A 22,120-nucleotide genomic window follows, 5' to 3' on the forward strand; every position below is an offset into this window, starting at 1 on the left:
AGACCGTATTTGCTCGATTATAAGACGACCATGATTAAAGAGGACCCCCCAAAATCTAAATATTAATTTAGGAAAAAAACAAAGCCTGAATATAAGACTACCCTATAGGAAAAAAAGTTTTACCAGTAAATGTTAATTCATGTAAACTAATATTTAATAAAAGCTATGATTGAGAATAATATATATTTTTTTATTTCCTTTTATTTGCCAACCTGCCCCCCCAGTTATGCACATCTGCCCCCAGGGTTGCCACTCTGCCCCCAGAAATGCCTTATTTGCCACTCTGCCCCATGATGTGCCTTTTAACCCTCTATATGCCACTCTGCCTCCAGAAATGTCTTATACCCTCCTATATGCCACTCTGCCCCATGATATGCCTTTTAATCCCCTATATGCCTGTTCTCCTGCTGTTCGCGACCAAAGTCCCGTAAGCAGCATGGCCCCAGCGGACATTTTGAGGTCTGATTAGAAGACGACCTCGATTATAAGACGAGGGGTATTTTTCAGGGCATTTGCTCTGAAAAAAAAACTCGTCTTATAATCGAGCAAATACGGTATCTTCAAATACACCATTTGCAACAGTCTCAGTCTACTAGAGTATTTATTCCACTGACAAAATTAAACAAGATTATATAACTATGCACACAAGCACCTAAGCTAAAGAAGGCCATATCATACGGTTGCAATATTATACTATTGCTGGATATGCCCGATAAATATCCGTTCATGTTGAAGTGGAAGGCAGACAGTGGGCAAACAGTTCCTCGTAGATCAATGCAATATAAATTTTGCAAACCCCACACCATGGTCTCATTGCTGAAATCATTTCAAGCTTCTCAGGGAAATATTGTATAGGTGGCATCTGGTGCCTAGCTGGTTAGCACATATATTCCCTGGCCTGTCAAAATTATGCTGGAGAGAATGTGGCTTGGAAGGATCTTATATACATATTTGGTAGTTTTGTCCTAAATTATTCGGCTATTGGGAAAATGTATTTCAGTTCATTTTAAACAAAGTGGTTGTTGATCTTCATCACTTTCCAGAGATAGCGTTCCTCCATATGCAGCCTGATGTCCTTCCATCTGATTTGAGATGTCTGGCTGATCATGTGATCTAGTGGCAGCAAAGACCCTGATAGTATGAAATTGGAAGTGGAACCCATACTGGTAATGGAAAAACTGTAATGTGCATCACCTGCTATTTAATAGGAAAATGTCACCTCAAACAGGATAGCAGACAACGTAGTAAAAGGCTTCATGTATGACTAGGATGTTAAATAAAATTATAGACCATAGTAAGAAAAAAATCTGAAACAGAACTTAATGTTTTTCAATCGATCAAAATTCTTGTACGTGCCTTACAGACTTCTATTCATTTAATACCAGTTAAGATGGAAAATTGCTCCCTAAGAATATACTATTATTTTCCATAATTTTCCACTCTTACATCCAGAAGTCCTTAATATTAAATGTACTTTACATTTCAGGATCCAAAAGTTATTTCATTGGGGTAGCCATGGAAACTACTCAGATCAAGGTGACTAACAAAAATTGTCAATTTTTTTCTTAAAAATAAATACTTGCACAATAGAATGTTGTCAAAAATGAACTCTAGTTTGTTAAACTCCCCAGACATCTGTGCTATGGTTTTTATACACAAGCCTTTCAGTAGTTTTAAACAGGGCCCTCCTCACCTGTTGTTTCTGTAAGTCAAATTGTTATGTTAAATACGTATTGTAATATCCCGTCTACCCATTGAACACTGCTGCTTGGGCTATATAAAACAATAACTAATCATTTGAGCCTGTCTGAATAATTAGGGAGGTACTAATGGAAGTGATGGTGCCACTATATAAGTCAAAACAAGATAAACTTTAAACTTAGAAAAGGCTGTGAACTCTAGTAAAAAATGAGAGACAGCAAATACAGTCCCTGGGATAAACAATGCAAACTTTATAGTACCAGATGTATGGCAAGAGATGTCAGTCCCAAATGCTGATGTGTGATTTCTAAAACAAAATCACCAGTCTGGATGCTATGCAACGGTTTGCTTCATTGATCGGTATCTTACTACTTTATGAGTATTCCTTTAATTAGAATCACTACTCTTCTAGTTCTATTGCTTCCTATCTTCATATCCTGGCCTAGACCAGAGCAGTGCCACCTTCCCCTCCATGCTGCCTACCTTACTGCTAAATGCCAGGATATGACATCATATCCCAGAGCTCTGTCTTTTAAGGAACTTATTTCCTTAAATCACTTATTTCCCTTTTAACCATCCTGATTGCCCAAAAAAGTGATAGACTGCCTGTTCTGCCACAAAGGGGCTGCCACCCCCTGGACCTGCCACCATAAGCTTTGTTGGCCTAAGCCAGAATACACCACAGATTGTGGGATTTGTGTGCATGCAACATGCTATGTTCAGGCATCAGCATTGACCATGGGCATTCCCATACTCCACCCATAGTTTCATCCAGTAAGGACAACAGCACTCTACTTCATAAAAGGAGCAACAAACAAGAGGGACACTTTTTGTTTTAAGGTTGTGGTTAGTGTTGTTGCTAGTAAGCAGGACTTTTTAATGTGGCTTTTTGACCTTTTAATAAGTATTTATTTAAGGCACGGAAAATGATTTGTCACACCCAGATAGGGACTCATGTGAGTTATGGGGCAGCCAGGTATAAAAATCATGACTGTTTCTATTGAAACTCAAAATGAAGGAAAAGTACTAGTGTAGCCTGCAACCAACTTGGAACTAGCATCTAGTTCTTACTGAACAAAACATTAAATATGGTAATGGATATACCACTCCCTTTAATGTTACACACACCAAACCTTTTCGGGTCAAATTTTGGCCATGAACTGTTGTAAAATCACTATTCACTATTCGGAATTTACATTTTATTTTTTGTATGTATCATAAAAAAAATTTGACTTCCACGATAAAGATAAGTAATCTGACCATTTCACTTCTTTATCAGATCAGCCGGGCTTGTTATGATATGTTCTCTGTAGAGATCTCTTTTGGGCTGGTCTGTTTTTCTAACCCTTTAGCGAATACCATTGGCCAGTAACATGTTATTACTAATTATGTTTTACTAAACACACAAGTCATCTTTTTCACATCTTCTTGATAAATAGTTATGTTTCATAAATGGCTCCTTTCTTTCACCAAGATTTCTTTGTTAGCATTCGAATATATATATATTTTAAACTCTAAATTACACTCAACATCAGAGTATCAGGAGAATGTTTGTCTACATGTCTTCTTTCTCTGTAATATCTGTTTTTTGTTTTTTTGTTTAAATCATTTTTCTTAATTTGTTTTGAATAGACATACACATTGTATATGTACATCACTATGTAATGAATATGCAATAAACAATTACTACAATTTTATTCATAGAGAGCCGGCAGATTCCACAGCACTATTACAATAGGGGAGAGTAAAAATAAACAATAACAATAAAATTAACAATAACATTAAGATACATTGAGACATACTAGCACAAAACAAGGAAAATGACCCTGCTCTTGCAAACTTACCATCTGACAATTGAAAAAACATGTTGAGAAAAAAGTTGTGAAAATGGTTCCTTTATTTGTTATAGCAAGCAAGCAGCAAGCTTTTGAGAGCTATGCACATTTAAGCATAAACATTTTCTACAGATAATGGGTATAGAATGCAGTTTTGTGTTAACAGTAGTTAGTGTGTGCATTACAGAGATAGCCAGAGGTGGCCTTGTATGTGAATGATAGCATAAAATCTAACCTAACACAAGTTAGTGAGGCAAACTTAGAATCAGTTTGCGTTTTATTATAATCTGGTAATTGTACAGTAACTTTTGTAGGTGAGATTTATAGACCCCTGGACCAGTAGAAGAGTTAAACTGACATTGAAGGCAGAAGTTATAGTCATGGGTGACCAGGCCCCCCTGCCATTATCTGCCCTTCCTCTCCCTCCCTATTATATACCCTATCCCCCCCTTGTACTTACCTTTCAGCAGTCCTGCGGCGAGTCTCCCTGCTCGGTCTCGGTGCCGGCTTGTAATGCTGAGCGCCGGAAATGACGTCATCTTCCGGCGCTCAGCATTACAAGCCGGCACTGAGACCGAGCTAAGGGGCTCGCAGAGGAGAGAGAGGGGCGCCGAGCGGGTACTGACAACTTGGTAAGCGAAAACCACTCGGCGCCCCTCTCTCTCCTCCGCTTTAAAAAAACAAAAAAAGGGCTTGGGGCGGCAAAGTGCAGCCCCTTCAAAAGTGCCGCCTGGAGCAATTGCCCCACTCTGCTCCATGGTAGGGCTGGCCCTGTGGGTGACTTTAATCTTCCTGATGTGAACTGGAAAACCAAAGTAGCTGGTTGTGCCATAAATACAGATATTCTAAACTCCCTACTGGGATTATCTTTAAAACAAGTACTTGAGGAGCCAAATCTTAAGAAAGCCATTTTAGATTTAGTGTTCAGAAACAGAGGTTTGGTATCAGATATTACTGTAGGTGAAAGTTTGGGATCAGCCGGTGTGGTTTAATATAAGAACAGAAGCAAACACCATTCTAATTATTAGTTCTACAATTAGAATAGGTGTAAAGGAGTCATTATCAAACTAGAGTGGTTTAAATGGAGTCCAGTAGAAGTGGGTAATTTAAAAATTGGAAACAGGAAATTTACTTCAATAGGATAGTCATAAAGCATAAAATCCTATATATAAGATAAGGCCAGGGACTATGGAAAGTATGCAGAAATAGGCCAAAATATTTTTATCTACTGACATATTATATGTAACCTTGCAGAATGCATAAACATGATAGCGTTTCTGTTGCTTGATAACAGAGACAACAGGTTTGCCTGCATGTTTCACAATATTGATACACTATATGACCAGAAGTATGTGGACACCTGACCATCACACCAATATGAGCTTGTTGGACATTCCATTCCAAAACCATGGACATTAATATGGAGTTGTCTCTGCCTTCGGTGCTGTAGCAGCCTCCACTCTTCTGGGAAGGCTTTCCACAAGATTGTGGAGTTTGTCTGTGGGAATTTGTGCCCATTCAGAACATTTGTGAGTTTAGGCACTGATGTTGGAAAAGAAGGGCCTTACTTGCAATCGCGTCAGGGCTCGGTGCAGGCCAATCGAGTTTGTCCAGAGCAAACTCGTCAAACCATGGACCGTGCTTTGTGCACTGGGGCACAGTCATGCTGGAACACCTTGATGCCACACAATTGGAAGTATAACTTTGTCTAAAATATCTTTGTATGCTGTAGCATTAACATTACCTTCTAATTACCTTGTGGGGGCTCTTGCATGGGTTTCTTGGATGCTAGTGACCTATTCTTTATGCAGAGAAGTAAGACCTTTAAAAGTAACCAATTGTTGATAATCACAAAATACTTTTATTATGGGAAGATGTTTTATATATGTAATGTATTAGTTTATGGAGTACTGGTGTTGTGTTATCTTGAACTTGATGTGCAGTTTAAACCATGTCAACCAATATCACCAACTCTCTTTCCTTTTCCTTTCATCATACAGCACCCCATGCTCCAGGTAATTGGCCACCATGCAACTGGATTAGGAAATTTGTTGGCCACTGGCAATGAAGTCTTCAATCTCCTTGACATCAAGTGCTGTGCAGGACTACTGTCCTCCAATGTAGAATGGCTTTCCATGAGTCATTTCCATCATACTTTGCCTTCTTGCAAAGATTCTTTATTATCTTTACAGCTGATTCCACATTATCTTGTGTATGCCGTGCCATTATCCGAGATTACCTCTGGCTGTCCATGACGTGCTTTACAACGCTTGGTCATAGTTTCAGCAGACAGATCGGGAAGAAGCTCAATCTCTCAAAAGTCAGAATAGTGATCGACAATTACTAGAAGATCTTGCCCTGCATAATTTAATAAATCTATGCTTAAAATTTGCCATGGTCGAGTGGGCTGCACATGCAACATCATGGGTTCTTTCTGTTGTGCCTGTGCATATTCATTGCATGCTGAACAACGGCTAACAAAGTCTCTAATCTCAATCTGCATGTTGGGCCAGTATAAGGTATCTCGTGCCTGCCTATGGCATGCTACTCCACCAATGTGACTGGCATGTATACATGTCAGCATCTCCGATCTTAATGATTTTGGAATGATGACCATTGGCCCTTTTTACAGTATGCCATCCTGAATGCCGATTTAATCTCGGAAATTCCTGTATTCTCTCACAATTAATGGCACCTCCGCCTTTGAATCTGGCCAACCATAAAGAACAACAGACTTAAGTGCTTGCAAGCTCTCTTCGATTTCTTTGTGCTGTCTTATCTGAAGCAATCGTTGGTTTGTGACATTTAAATAGTTTGAATGATTAATCTGTGATGGGTCATCCAGGTGCAGTTGAACATTGCAAACTGTGTGTTGTGCCACCTGCTGCTGTAGCTCTGCTAAGAGTGTCACTAATGTACATTTCAGGTTCAGGTTTATAGACATTTAGGCTATAGTTTTGTAACGTGAGCAACAAGCGCTGCAGGGATTTCACATTCGCCGGCTAAGGCATATCCAGTATGGCTCTGATTTTTTCTGGATCCGCCTTCAAACCCTCTAAGGATAGTATGTGTCCATGGAAGCGGACCTCTTTGACCTTGAACTGCAGTTTTTTCACGCCAAGTTTTAGTTTCACCTGTCTACAACGATTCATCAGTTCAAGCAGTTTGCCATCATGATCTTGCTCTGCTTCCTCATCTGTATCTCCATAACCAACCACAAGGATGTCAACAGCTATTGGTTCAATACCACTAAGTCCAGCCAATAGTTCATGTTGTTTACGTTGATACACCTCTGGTGCAACGGATACTCCAAAAGGCAATTTCAGCCATCTTTTCCTGCTCCAGGGAGTCCAGAAGGTTGTCATGTAGCTACTTGCATTATCCAACTTACATTGTAAAGATGCATGTAGGGCATCAACAAGTGTGAACAGACGTGCCTTAGGCAGCTTGTACAAAACATCCTCGAGAGTTGGCATGATGTAGTGGGATCGCCTCAGCGCCAGATTCAAGAATTTGGGATCTATACATATTCTTAACTTATCAGGCTTCTTTACAATCACCATGTTACTTATCCAATCAGTTGGCTCAGTCACTGGTGCAATACTGGTCGAGCTGCGCCTTAACTGCCTGCTTAATGGCTACTGGCCATTGCGTGGTGCACATTGGACTGGAGGGACACTCACTTCAAGGTCAAAATGAACTTCCCCTGGTACAGATTCTACAGGTCCATCTAAAATTGCTGTAACATTCTCTTGCTGCCCTACCGAGAGGTTCAGATTGTGCTTATACACATGCCTACATTCACTGCCCATGATTCTCCTCAGAGTTGCTGCCTGCACTACTGCAGATTTCTCATTCAACCCTGTAGCCAGGGAAGAATCTTCAAATTCAGCTCTGAAAGTTTCTCAATTGCTGCTCCAATCCCCACTGATTATGCAATTCATGGCTGCCATGTTTAAGCCTGTGGGCTCTCGAATGTCAGAAAATCCACAAAGAACAGTTTTAGGCTGTAACTCACAAACCTGTGCAGTATCCCAAAGGTGCTGTGCTCCAAACAAGAGGCTCAGTTCTGATTCTAGCCACTTCTGACACAATGTTTTATGTAAAGAAATGAAGACACTGTAAGCTGTGTGAGGAATCATGTTGAACTATAGAACTACATCCAGGTCAGAGGTTGGAACAGGAAAACAGGAAGTATTAGGCAATGCAATATTACCATAAACAAACAGTCACAGTATTTGCATAATAACTCCATAACAACTGGCACGTGACATTACTAAGCAAATCCATAGTAAAATTGTCAAAAAAGCTTCCAACACTAGGGTGGGGAATCCCCATATCATGACGGGGTAAATAAGCATTTTTTTTACTGCCACTGTTTTATTGTTTAGATGGGATAACAATATCTGTGTTTTAGTTATCTTTCTTTTTGTAGATCCCCCAAATATTGGAACACTTACATACCCATTACACGGATGGATACTCCACTGACATTGACAAAGTAATAATGTCTGCACCCATGCAGGTTAATACACACAGTACATACACACTGCCTTTATATGCATACAGACACACACACCAACAAACCCACCAATGGTTCAAGACTAGTATGCACAATAATGGCTATATACATAGACACAAATCTCCTGCACGTAATCCTCTGTATTTTTGTATTCGTGGTGTCAGATATTTTAGGCTGGAAAACAGGTATTTTATATTTGTGTATGTTACATGAACACAAAATGGAGTCAGAACCATTTTGTTTTCCTTAATCATATAATGATTTTTTCTATCCTTGTTCTCTCTATAATTGAGAACAAAGAAGTGTTTATGAATATAGCTGCTTCAACGAATATTACCTAATTAGTTTTATCTTCCATGAGAAAGTTAAGGAGTAGAAGCTGCATATGTCTAGGAATGTAAATTGGAATGGGGGATACATTGTAAGACCACCAAAACTGATTTACTACCTAGGAGGTAATATCTAGAGATCTGGGTGACCAAGGATAAATTCCAAACTTATATGTAATTGCCTTAAAGGTATTTCTTATACCAAAGCACCTCTTAGAGGTAAATGAAGGAAATACAATGGTACAAATATGATAAGAAGTCCTAATTATAATGGGTAAAACGAACCATTATGATTGGAGAATTCCAATTAATAGGTAGAGAATATTTTAATAAACCCTGTCTTTAAAAGCCTATGTTTTTAACAATTTAAAGACTTGGCACCATATTATACTCTTAGAATTACTTTGAGTAACACATATATAACTTTAAGAAAGTTATTCTTCTTTCCACTGAACCTGGATTGATATCTACCAAGACCAGTTGGACCACAGCAACAAGTGGTGGTAAATATAATGGTTTTATTATTCTGAATAGAGGTGAATTTTGTCTACTTTAATGTAGAATTCCCTTCTTCTGTGAAATAGTATATAACATTATTGTATATGACGGCTTGTGAGACTGCAACTTATAACCCGTGATAATGACAATGATGGAAAAGGTAATTTTACCTGTAAATGAAGTTTGACATTATTTGCATCTATTAGAAATTTCACTAATACTCTTTAGACATTATTCAATTATTTTTAATTGTCATATTGGTAAGACTAATATAGAGAGATAGTGATATTTTTATCTCTTTGTATTAATATTTTGGATGTGATCCTACAATAATTAATAGCATCATTATTTTGTGTATGTGATAGAATATTGGTTTTGCCTATTTTGTCTCAGTAATATCCCTAACAGTGGTTATGGTGGAATTTTCCCTACTATGTTTGAAAGTTGGATTAGTTTAAATAAGTATAAATTATATGTATAACTTTATATATATATACAGAACTGATCCCTTAATGGCAACTAAATGGGAATCTAATCCTAAGAAATTTTAATTAGCTAGTTTAGAAACACATAATTCAATTTATTATACCATAGCTGAGCTCTGAATTCTCATCTAATTACATTTTCGGTATTCAGATATTAGATTGCATGTAGCCCTGTCACTGATAATACAAAACAGAAAAATGACAAAAGCTTTGTGATCACTGACTCATTTCCGTATATAAAATTTATACCGTGAACCTTGTTACTAAATTTTATAGCTCAGCTGGAGGTACATGTACCTCACAGGGCACATCTTTTCATATCACACAATCGAGACTATAGACGTTGTGATACTTGCCATCATAATTATAAGATAAAAGGAAGAATCATGTATAATTTTAAAGTGTCAAAAGTCTCTTCTTCAGTTGTAGAGACTTTATCAGAAGACCTCTGATACTAAGAAAGGTTCTGTGGCCTACACTTTATAATGTCTACACGATCAGCCATAACATTATGACCACCTGCCTAATATTGTGTAGGCCCCCCTTTTGCAGCCAAAACAGCCCTGACTCGTTGAGGCATGGACTCCACTAGACCTCTGAAGGTGTGCTGTGGTATCTGGCACCAGGATGTTAGCAGCAGTCCTGTAAGTTGCTAGGTGGGGCCTCTGTGGATCGGACTTGTTTGTCCAGCACATCCCACAGATGCTCGATTGGATTGAGATCTGGGGAATGTGGAGGCCAAGTCAACACCTTGAACTTGTTGATATGTTCTTCAAACCATTCCTAAACCATTTTAACTTTGTGGCAAGGCACATTATCTTGCTGAAAGAGGCCAATGCCATCAGGGAATACCATGTCCATGAAAGGGTGTACATGGTTGGCAACAATGCTTAGGTAGGTCGTACGTGTCAAAGTAACATCCATATGAATGGCAGGACCCAAGGGTTTGCAGCAGAACATTGTCCAAAGCATCACACTGCCTCCACGAGCTTGCCTTCTTCCCATAGTGCATCCTGGTGCCATGTGTCCTCCAGATAAAAAACACACACGCACCCTGCCATCAGACGAGACCACCTTCTTCCATTGCTCACATGCTCATTGAAGACGCTTTCGGCAGTGGACAGGGGTCCGCACGAGCACCATGATTTGTCTGTGTCTACCCAGCCCCATACGCTGAAAACTGTGATCCACTGTGTGTTCTGACACATTTCTATCAAAACCAGCATTAACAAATTATTATCAAATTTAGCAATTTGAGTTTGATTTGACCACACGGGCCAGCCTTTGTCCCCCATGTGCATCAATGAGCCTTGGCTGCCCATGACCCTGTCGCCGGTTCAACGCTTTTCCTTCCTTGGACCACTTTAAGCCAAGAACGCCCTAAACAAGCTGCAGTTTTGGAGATGCTCTGACCCAGATGTCTAGACATCACAACTTGGCCCTTGTTAAAGTCGTTCAGAGCACATAAACTTTGAGCACAAAATGTTCACTTGCTACCTAACATATCCCACCCACTGACAGGTGCCATGATAACAAGATTATCAGTGTTATTCACTTGACCTGTCAGTGGCCATAATGTTATGACTGATCAGTGGCCTACTAAAAATGTGCACAACACAATGTTAAAGGGGAACTCCCAAATATATATACTATATATTTTATCCTTTTGGTAATGTTCTCTGGATTGAAAATAGTATGTAAGTAATATTTATCTCAAAAGTTGCAAACATAGTAAATTTATAACCTATTTCTAAGTTTCACATGAGTACTTACCTATCCATGATCATCATCTATTTGCTCCTGATTGCATGACAAGACATGACCAGCATAATATAATGGCGTAAAGTTTACAATTGTGTTGCCCTTGCATACTGCTTTACATAAGACATAATAACATAATGTTTTACTGAGAATGTACCTAGCATGTTCCAGTAAATTTTTTAAAGGAAAGGGAACATGGGACAGCGGACCCAGACTAGCCATCGTGCACACCAGACCAATTTCTTGGGTGCTGATGCCTGGATTGTTTCCTTTTGTGTGCGACTACCTGCTGGATACAGGTGGCCACATGCTGCACATTTTTAAGAAAGTTGCGTGCAGCTGTGTGTATCCAGCAGGCAGCTGCATTCATTCCATTATAGTCCGTCATGCAAAAAGACCTAGCGGGGTTAGAATGGGACAGGTTGACAAGGGGGCAAAGAGGTCAGTGGGGAATTTTTATTAACCTACCTTGAGAAGTATAAACATGTTGGTTACATAGTGACTGTCATGGTGGCCAAGCTTACTACAAGCTAATTACTTATTAAGTCAATGGGAATCAGAGAAAGAATTAACCTCACACTAGGAGACTGGATAAAATCTGGATAAATAGTGTGAACACATCTAGTATTAAGTAGTTAAACAGACAACATCATAGTAGAGCTTTTACAGAGGAGGGAGGAAGTAATCCATTTCTTATAGTAACTAAGGCCAAATACCCTATCTTGGTCTCCTTTGTGTCTGTATTAGGCCACATATACCCTCTCATCACCAAGGAATATCAAGGTGCAGAATGATGCTGTGTAGTATGAAGTTATTAACAAACAGTTTTAAATATTAGCATCAAGTGTTGTGCTGGCCCAAAGTACAGTTATGTACAGAGATTTTCATTATATTTTTGTCCGTCCGTAATATTACCAAATGTTGTGCTATGCCTGTATTGGCCAACCATATCCCAGCCCAGAGGTTCCAGGTATTGAGCCATTACCAACCGCAATTTCTTCATGTCATTGTGCTCTCTTAAGGCTAAGATGATATGTTCTAATTTTATTGGTTTAGCATTTTTACAGAAGGCACTGCTTCGTCACCAATAATTCTTAGTGATGCATACTTCATCCCACTTCTTCCTAAAATTATTTGTAACCTTTCTTAAAAAAACAAAAACTTTTTGGCCTTTATGTCATTTTCAGTGTAAAATGTAATTTGTATGCAGGGCTTTTAAGGTCACTGCAATTTTTTCCCCTCCTATGATAGGGTTCATTATCTCACTCAAATAGAATGCTGAATATTATCACAAAAAAAGGCAACTTAAGCCTTGAAAAAATGTATTTGTTAAAATAATTCACATCTTGGAATGGCTCAGCCTGTGAAACACTGGCTCCTAGTGTGCACTTTCATTTCTGCAATCTGATGTAATAGCCCCTTAGGGTTGCTGCATGATGTTATACATAATTTGATGATTTATAATGATTATGATGATTTCGCAATTTCATGACTATTATTTCTTTCACATTTGGTTGAGCCCAAGGGTTTATAGTCAAGGAAATAGTTTTGCCCAGGCACTAGCCAGGAAAGGAAAACACAGAAGGGCTATCATTTCTTTTTACCCAGGCTCTGACACCCAAACACAAACACACCAAGAGAGGCTCTGCCACACTTACACCCAAACATACACATCAGGACAAGCTCCGCCACACCGACACTGAAACATACACGCCAGGACAGTCTCTGCCATACCGACACACACATCAGGACAGGCTCCGCCCCACCAACACCCAAACACACAACAGGACAGACTCCGCCACACCGACACTCAAACAAACATTGGGACATTTTCTGCCACACTGACACCCACAACAATAAAAAAGGAAACGTAACCAAAAAAATGATTGACGTTATACTCAAGGGGGAGCTGGCTGGGTGGGGCATCACATAATTCAATACTAAAGGGGGGGCTGCGTGTACACGTGGGGGGTGGCTGCATCAATACACAAAGGGGACAGCTAGGGCCATCACATAAATCAATACTAAAGGGAGGGGCAGGCTGGGCGTGAAACACAAGGGGACAAAAAGAGGTGTCAACGTCAAAATGCAGAAAATACATTTTCCCGCCTGCTCTGTGCTCTCCTCCGCAGGACTGACTGCCACACAAGGTGACTGTGTGAGCTTGCCCCCTTGAGCATAAGGTTGCGTCTTCAAAGGGACAGGCCGTCCGGTTGCTTTAACCTATGGAGGCCTTCGGGAGTGGTTGTTCGGCTGCATCGAATCACGCAATGCCGGTGCTCCACCAGCACCCGGACCAACTGTAAAATCTCCCGGTTTCAGCCCCTACGTTAATCTAGCCCTGATTGTAGCCAAATTTACTACAAGCTAGTCAGCATTTCCACTGACAGAATTAATCTTGGTACATTGAAAATAGGTAGATGCACCAATACCAAAATCACCATAGTTATTAAAAGGTGGGGGGGTGTTTGGGTCAACCAGTAATTTTTCCATCACTCTACATACCACATGCAAGTAATTAATACGAAAAAAACCCATTGATTTCTTGCCCTTGTACAATATCATGTCACAATTAAAACATAATATGAAGTTCACATCAAGCTTGTTTTAGACTTTCCAGATGAAATAAGGATTGAGATTAAATTTACTCAGAAATATTTTCACTAAGCACCATTAATTGCCACAGACAAAAAAACCAAAAATCTACATCTGCCTCACATATTGACTAAGCAACAGGTCTTCTTCTACAATCAGTACTTTTTTGTATGTGTATACCCTGAAAAAAAGAGTAGCTTGAGTGTTTTTTGTATTTTGTTCCAATGTGTTACACATATATTTCATTGATACAAGCGACCTCTCTATATTACTTTGTTTCTATTAAACTCCACATGCTTCCAGCCCATGACTTCTTGATACGAGGCTAACCTTCAATGCAAAACGCAGACAACACTACCAAGTGCTTTAATTACAGATTTTAGGAAGCACATAACTTAAAAAAATGGCAAGACATCTTACTGTCCGTGGAGTGTGGGTATCCTTGATTATCTTTGATACACAGCTACATCCTCGCACTGCCTCGAGGATACTGCAGTAGGCGATTTCAAATGATGATATCACTTTACTCAAACACTACTGCAAACAACAATCACCTCCAGCCATAGGGACAATATAAACGGCATAGAAGACAATGACAATTGTGTTGCAGTCTTGTACATATTTACATCTGCCAGGACAATAAGACTTCATGTGTTACAATTGGTAGCCTCACAGCTACTTCCTTATGGAACAAGAATGCTGGAATAAATATATCTACCCCAGAAGTCACGTATTTATGCAAGGAAACACACAATAGCTCCAAAGTAGATTTTTCATTAGTCAAGGAAATTTCCAACGTACAAGATTATAATTGTTTAATACAGAGAAAAATAAACAGAAACATTCTCATTGAATATCATTGCATCAAAGAAACAAAATACTGGGTTCCACCTGTACCATTACGCTGTTGCCTTTCCTTCTAGGGTTGCAATATTCTGCCACCGTTAATAATTGATTTGGGGTACTGGCAAAACGAAACCCCACAGTCAGCTCACGTTACCCACCCCAGTACTGTTCTTATTCATCATGCTGAAAACATCTCCTCTGGTATTTGTGCTGGGTAGTCCAACAAGAAATCAGCGTCATTACATGAGCTCGTGACAAAGTCCTCATAAAAGGCGAATACTTCTTCAGCTAGTTCTGCTTTATTTTCTTTGCCTTTTGTTCTCCATCGACTGTTTTTTCTGCTCGTCTCTTCTTCAGTCCTTTCACTTTGCGTGTCTGCAGCTTACCAAGGTCCTGCTTTTGCATGTGGATGCGTCCATACTGTGTACCAAATGTGTCATGGGATATGTTCTTCTTTTTCTTTGCCTGTTACATAAAAAGTAAAAATTAGGTGTGGTTTTAAATTCATATGCCGTTTGATAACCTACTCATCTGCATTGCAAGGTTAAAGAATTGCATTTCTCTAAGTTAGTGGAGATTAGCGTATAACCAAATGACTCTCCTAGGATTTGTATACATACCATAAGGGCCTTAGGACGTTTCATGGAAAGTTTATACAGGTCATCAGAAGCAAGGTGAGTTCTTCTCATTACAAAATCAAACGAGGGTCCCATTTCTTCCAGTTCAATTCTTGGAGTTCTGCATCCAGATTTTTTCAACAAAACCCTAATGCAAAGATAAATACAGAAACTCAATAATTAAAGTAATTCAAATATATCTTATGTGGCAAAGAAAATGCATCCTTCTGCCTATCCCCTTAAAATATTTGAAAAAATCCCAAATTTCCCCGTTTTTTAAAAGGGAGAGTTTCGGTCATTTTTTCATAAATATACTGTATACTGTTTTCAAATATAGTAGTATAGCCATTAGTATAAAACACAAACATGGGGAGTAATCAATAAAACAAGGCTATGAATTCAATGGGCAAGTTTCACTGCAAGAGAATAATGTATAATTCAATCAGTAATGTGACTCAATGATATAGACAAGGGTTATAACAGGTCCACCCAAGCTATTCTTGGAGCAGAAGATCACTAGGTCTCACCCTTCATAACGCAAAGCAAAGTCAGTTAGATAAAACTGCCAAGCTCTTTAGTGAATAAATCCCACTGCCATAATATATTCATTTTAAATATTAATAGGCATACACGTTACACTGATGTCTAGGGAAACATTACTTGTAACTGCGCATGAAAACCTTTCCATCCACTGCTGTGAAATGCAGGACATGCTCCAAGCCGGCCAGACGAACACCAGTTATATCTGGCCCTCTGAAGAAGTCTTATAAAATAAAGAGGAAAATGCATGTTTAGACAATCAAGACTTAAAGGTGACTAAAGGAGTGCTTTGCTTACATCACTGTTCACTGTCTCTGGGTAAAAGATCAGGCGTGTTTACTACTGTACCATCTTGCCTATAAACTAACATAGTAAATGTTTATATATTGAAATGGCAAGCAAATATACAAATTGTAAAAGGAGTCGAGGGTACCTTTTAAACCCCCTTTGACACAGTCTATAGTCTTTTTAACGCAACAACGCCCTCAGTGTATGCTGTCTATATGGTACTTGCTCAAACAAAAAGATGTATTACCTTCTCCTCTTATGGGGAAGGGGTTGATTATATAAATTATGTTACTTACCAATGAAAAGGTTTTTGAGTCGCCTGTAGTCTTCGTTTATTTCAAATGCATCCCCAGCAAAGATCAGCATAGGTTTGGTTGCTTCGGGGCACTTGCAATTCTGAAGTATATTAAGGTAACAGACAAGCAACCTAATGAATAACTTTGTATGCTAGGAGACCGTGAAGAAACCTTACTGATTTAACTACACATTATACAGGGTCAGCAACACTCTTCCTACTGTGGAAGCTCACCGGGGCCTTTACAACCACATCTCTCATACAAATCCCCCCCCTTAAGCGAATAAACCAAATTAAAAGAAATAATTTTTTAAAAAATCATGGAATTTGTCCCAAGTGTTGAATCTAATGTACGATCACCCAACTTATATCCATCCGTAAACGGCATACTATCTTGTTCGTAACATTAATCCACCTATCAGAAGCATGCATATAATGCCCTCATTTATCACAGCGAAGACTTAGATTGCCTCTGTGGTTTGTCCAGATGTTTATACTCCAGTAACACAATTGTATAAATTATGACTAATAAGTTTAGCGCTTGCTGTAGAATGGATGCACTTCTCTGAGTAATCTGGGCTTTATGTATACTGCAACACCATAGATAGAGCTGGCAGCTCTCAAAACCAATACCCTACCAAAACAAACATCGATGATCTACCTGTCGGAACAGGAGCAAGAATTGCACTTTACCTTTATGTCCTTTAAGGAAACAAACTTCTCCACACCCAGTTCAATCATATCAAGTACGTGATAGTCAAACATCCGGCCTAGCAGAGCAAACAAATAAAAAGGGGATACTTAGTAACATGCTTATCACAAAATCTCTGCTGTCTGGAACCTGTAATCCTTGGTAGCAGCTGCATCCTTAAAGGGACAGTATATTGCCCCCCATACGAGGGAAGAGAGAGGGGAAGAGAGAGGGGAAGAGAGAGGGGAAGAGAGAGGGGAAGAGAGAGGGGAAGAGAGAGGGGAAGAGAGAGGGGAAGAGAGAGGGGAAGAGAGAGGGGAAGAGAGAGAGAGAGAGAGGGGGAAGAGAGAGAGAGAGAGAGAGGGAGGGAGAGCGAGAGAGAGAGAGAGGAAAAAGGAGAGAAAGGGAAAGAGAAAAGGAGAGAAAGGGAAAGAGAAAAGGAGAGAAAGGGAAAGAGAAAAGGAGAGAAAGGGAAAGAGAAAAGGGAAAGAGAAAGGGAGAGAAAAGGAAAGAGAAAAGGAGGGAAAGAAAGGGAGGGAAAGAAAGGGAGGGAAAGAAAGAAAGAGAAAAGGAAAGAAAGAAAGGACTTGTCTTCCTAAACTACAGCAGCTAACTGATCTCAGGCTGTGGTGCACACGGTACTTTTTGCATGTGTGCAGGAGTGGGGGAAGCTTCAGGGACAAATCCCTGAATTAATTAATTGGAAAATCCCCTTTTTGATTTTTATTCAAACATTTTACATTGAAATTTAAAAATCTTATTTGAAAACAATGGTAATCAAACAATCACATTGTCATGATGTGGCAAATTCTTGAACAGAGTGTTGTACCAACTCTGATTTCTCACAGAATATGCAATTCCATCTGCTGGCTAGAAAAGTTGAACGCATTATTCACAAAACATTTATACTGAATAGGTTGTCGTAAAAACAGGAGAAACTATAGAATAGAAAATTTCTACCACAACCAGTTCTCTAAATAAAGTCTTGCTAGAGCCAACTAAATTAAAAGGAACAATGACGGTGTTTATATCCATGGTTACATAGGCACCGCACCTTCTTGTTTATACTTAAAGTAGTAAATCTTATGACATTTCTCCCCGTAAAACACTGTATGCGAAGTCTCGGATCTCTACTACAAATACTCATTAACAGTATTATATATATATATATATATATATATATATATATATATATATTTTTTAATATAAATATATGAATGCCTTTATATTATTATATATATTATATGAATGCCTTTATATATTCTCATGTCACCAGTTAATTAACAGATTCTCCCTTCATACCCCACACAAAGACAAGCTGTCATCAGTCTACAAACTCTATATTTCACGATGTACTAACCAAAAATCAAGTTGTGAGGACGCTTCTTGTTGTGGGAGCCAAATATAAACAGTGAACAGTCAGACTTCTTCGAGAAAAACTCCTATCAGCAAAAAAAATTTTTTTTGTAACATGTCAACATTGGGGGACACCATGTAGTCCATTTTGATATCAACACACTCATTAGCTTAATCTGGCATAGACGGACCAGGCCTAATGACATAGTGATCCAAGTAGCAGCTATCCATTGTATTTAAATGGCCTTCATAGAGTCTTAAAAGTCTATTATTCTCGATCGCTGATTTTATAGGGTCCAACCCTCTTCCTAAAGCTGTATATGTACTCTGATACACAAATTTACTACCCTCAACAATGCATGTTTGCCACTATGTGGTTTTTTTTCCTGATTCTTAAAGCTACCTTATTATTTATTATGATCATTAAGTGATTTGTTGGCAATATATGGTTATATTCAATTTTTAATATTTTAAACTAGATGTCATCTAAACATATAATCAAGAACTTTTAACAGAGTGCGCAGTATTGAAAATTCTAAGGCTGGTCCCCAAATTTGTACTTTTTAATGCATACTGGAGACTATTTTGCGCAAAGTCCACTGCATTTTTTTTAATGCAAATTAGAGCACACAACACATTTTCTCAAATACAAAGGTCTTTTTTTCTTATTTATGAAACAAAGATCTTAAAAAACTTACCAGTGAAGTTTGATCCTCAAATGGTCTGGTCATATTTTTCCTTACAAAATACAGAGTCAGAATTAAATAATAAATAGAAAAAACAGCAAATACATTCAACACATACTGGGTATAATGCAAAATATGGCATTGTGTTAATATTTACAAACATTCATTTTAAAACAATGCTACCAAATACATTAGAAAATAAATGGTAATATTTGAAAAAGAAAGTAAATGATACCATTAATTTTATAGGTGTTATAATTATTGAACTCTTTAGTATGCAGATCGGTAATTTTATTATTTCCTCTGAAGATTAAATCACGCAGAAACAAAAAATGGAATCTAAACTGCTCCTTAAACCATTTAAGGATGGAAAAACATGCAGTTAATGTCAATTGATGTGCCTGGCACGTCATGAGGTTAAATGAGCTTAAAAAGCAATCAGTAATTCCTTTCCACGCTCAGTCGGTGTTGCTCCAATGCCTTGATATCAAAGCATTCAATGCCACCAAAAAATTCACTCTCCAGAGAGATTATATTTGCAATATTGAAATGCGTCGAACTGCTGTTGGAAAGAGCTTAGCAGGTGTTGCTGAAAATCCAGCAACACCAGGAAAACCAGATCCCACAAAACCGTGCACCATGTGATGACGTTCTGGAGAGATCATTACTGTCATGTTGGAAGGCAGCATGCCTTTACCAAGATGGCAGCGCCCTGGAACCAATGACAGTAAAGAGTGTCCAAGAGGGTCTTCTCCCACTGACAACTTTAGTTCTATATGATTAACCCTGTTGAGTCCCCTTAGGAAGTACCCGTTTGTTCCTAAAACCTGTGGCAAGGTCAATAGGACGCACAGGTACGTCCTGACTTTGCAGCGGCAGTGACACGTCCCTGCTGCTCCTTCAGAAATCAGACTGCCTCTCAAAAGCCTGAACAGTCCCCGTCAGAAGCCAGCATGATCAGAAAAGATTTTTAAAGAAGGCCCTACTTCTCCTGGACAAAATGATGCATAATTTGTGTGGGTTCATCATATATGGGGAAAAAGGGAATCATGCTTTAACAAACAAATGTGAAAACAACAATAAGTATTTTGGTCCTTTGGTTATGAGAATCCTAAGGACTGAAGGGGTTAAAGCATTAAGAGTAACTTACTTCTTATAGAGGACACAATAAGGCTTCTTCAAGGCATACTGAAAGGTAAATCAAATACAAATTATGTTGCAAGTGTATTTTTACTTGCAAATGCAAACAATTACAATGTAAATTTATTAAAAAATGTATGTTACTTAGCATGTTGCGTAGCCTGATTTACTCAAATGACTCTTTTTGAAACAAATTATGTTTGTTATGCAGGTTAATCAAGGAGTATAAAGTGATGCATCCATGGACTACTCACAAGGATTGTGCTACACATTGTGTGATGTCTTGACTATTGTAACTCTATCCTAGCTGGTCTCCCTCATACCAGTCTTGCACCTTTGCAATGCATCATGAATGCAGTTGTCAGATTTATCTTGCTCACCTATCGCTTTAATAACACCTCTCACCTCTGTCAGTCACATGTTCTCAAGAGCTGCCCTTCCCGGGTTATCTGTCTTTGCCCCTGCCTTTGGTCTTTCAAAAAAAACCTCAAGACCTTTTGGGGCACCTATGAACTTTAAGTTAAATGCCTCCCTCCTTTAGCTCACCTTTCCTAGTCCCTCTCCTGCTTTGGGACAATACTTATGTCAAACAATAATATTATTTAACTAGTGTTGCTGGCCCATCCCCAGGAGTGCCACTCTTGTCTCTTCTGCGATATACCCCAACTCCTAGATTGGAAGCTCATTTAAACAGGGTCATCGATACCCCTTGTTTCTGTAATTTGAATTGTTATGGTATGTACCGCCTCTTAACCCACTTATCAAAGCTATAGGAAATTTTTTATTATATATCTTATAAGCCTTGGTTACTGTATGGGCTTAGCTATGGTTCTGAAACTGCAACCGACGCCGAGCACCAAAGATGAGCAGTGAAGATCATGATCTCTGTGCGCTTGTTGTTGGTAACATACAGGGTGATTAGCCACATCTATGCCAAAGCAAAGGGCAAAACAACACATTCTAACCGTAACATTATTCAAGTGTTATCAAGTTACAAATTAGAATAATTAGCTAGAGCCATGTACATACAATATCTTTCAGTGCTTGTGTCACCAGGTTGCTTGCATTTCCTCCTTTGACAAGCATTGCATTTTTCACATTTTCATTGATTTTTGGGCCCCTTTGCTCAATAAAACGTTTTGCTCTCCTTGTCTTGGGCTTTCTGAAGAAGAAATGAGATAACATTAGCAAACACCATCTTATATTTATTAAAACAGTAAGGGAATTTAAACACTCATTGCATGACGTTATCCCGAATCTAAGATAAGAAACTAAGATCTGACTTTTAACATGGGGGGGGGGCAGAGTAAACAGGCCAAATTGTTCTCGTCTGCCATTAAATTCCATGCTTCTATGTTAGAAACTAAGAACACTGAATTGCTTAAAGCGGCAGTAAACTTTTTGCTCCCGTACTTTCAGATACCATAAAAAAAAACAATTATCACTCACACTACTCGATCTAACGACATCTTGTACGATCAGCGAAACCACGTGTATGCTTGCAAAACTACTGTAGAAGCCCCACTTCCGGCCAGGAGGGTGACAGAACATCCCGTCGCAGAGAAATACGTCACCAAAAACCCGGCGCCTAGTTTGTTGCGTAAGTCTCTCCATTGCGCAGAAAAGAGACTGTACCATAGAGTTAGACTGATAAAATAGAGCGCCACCTTGAGGTGACGTTTGTTAATGTCCAGAGCTAGTTGTACGAGGACTCGTTTGTTCTTAAGTATTTTACGCTCCGTGTTCTATGTGGGCCACGTTTTAGATGCGTATCAGCTTCGGTTATATACCGGTTCTAACATGAAAACGGCTTTTTGTGTATTAACACTTATTATTAACATTTATTAGATTTATTTGTTGAAACCTGTCAGTCTTTTTAACTCGCTTTATAACATATTCATGACATGACATAGCATATTGAAAATACAAAACATG

The 22,120-nt window shown here is 38.8% G+C and overlaps 1 protein-coding gene across 1 annotated transcript; it reads right to left on the reverse strand.

Moving 5' to 3' along the window:
• Positions 1-14,524: 14,524 nt before the first annotated feature.
• RPF2 (ribosome production factor 2 homolog) lies at positions 14,525-21,751 on the reverse strand. The gene is made up of 10 exons (XM_053460059.1): positions 21,635-21,751; positions 21,215-21,347; positions 20,196-20,233; positions 19,058-19,097; positions 18,364-18,445; positions 17,006-17,082; positions 16,314-16,413; positions 15,850-15,952; positions 15,193-15,337; positions 14,525-15,037 (listed from the first exon to the last, which is right to left on the reverse strand). Exons 1-10 carry the CDS (start codon positions 21,652-21,654, stop codon positions 14,861-14,863), a joined length of 915 nt encoding a protein of 304 aa, XP_053316034.1. The 5' UTR covers positions 21,655-21,751; the 3' UTR covers positions 14,525-14,860.
• Positions 21,752-22,120: the final 369 nt, after the last annotated feature.

The sequence above is a fragment of the Spea bombifrons genome, chromosome 3 (genome assembly GCF_027358695.1).
Source record: "Spea bombifrons isolate aSpeBom1 chromosome 3, aSpeBom1.2.pri, whole genome shotgun sequence".
Classification (NCBI taxonomy): domain Eukaryota; kingdom Metazoa; phylum Chordata; class Amphibia; order Anura; family Pelobatidae; genus Spea; species Spea bombifrons.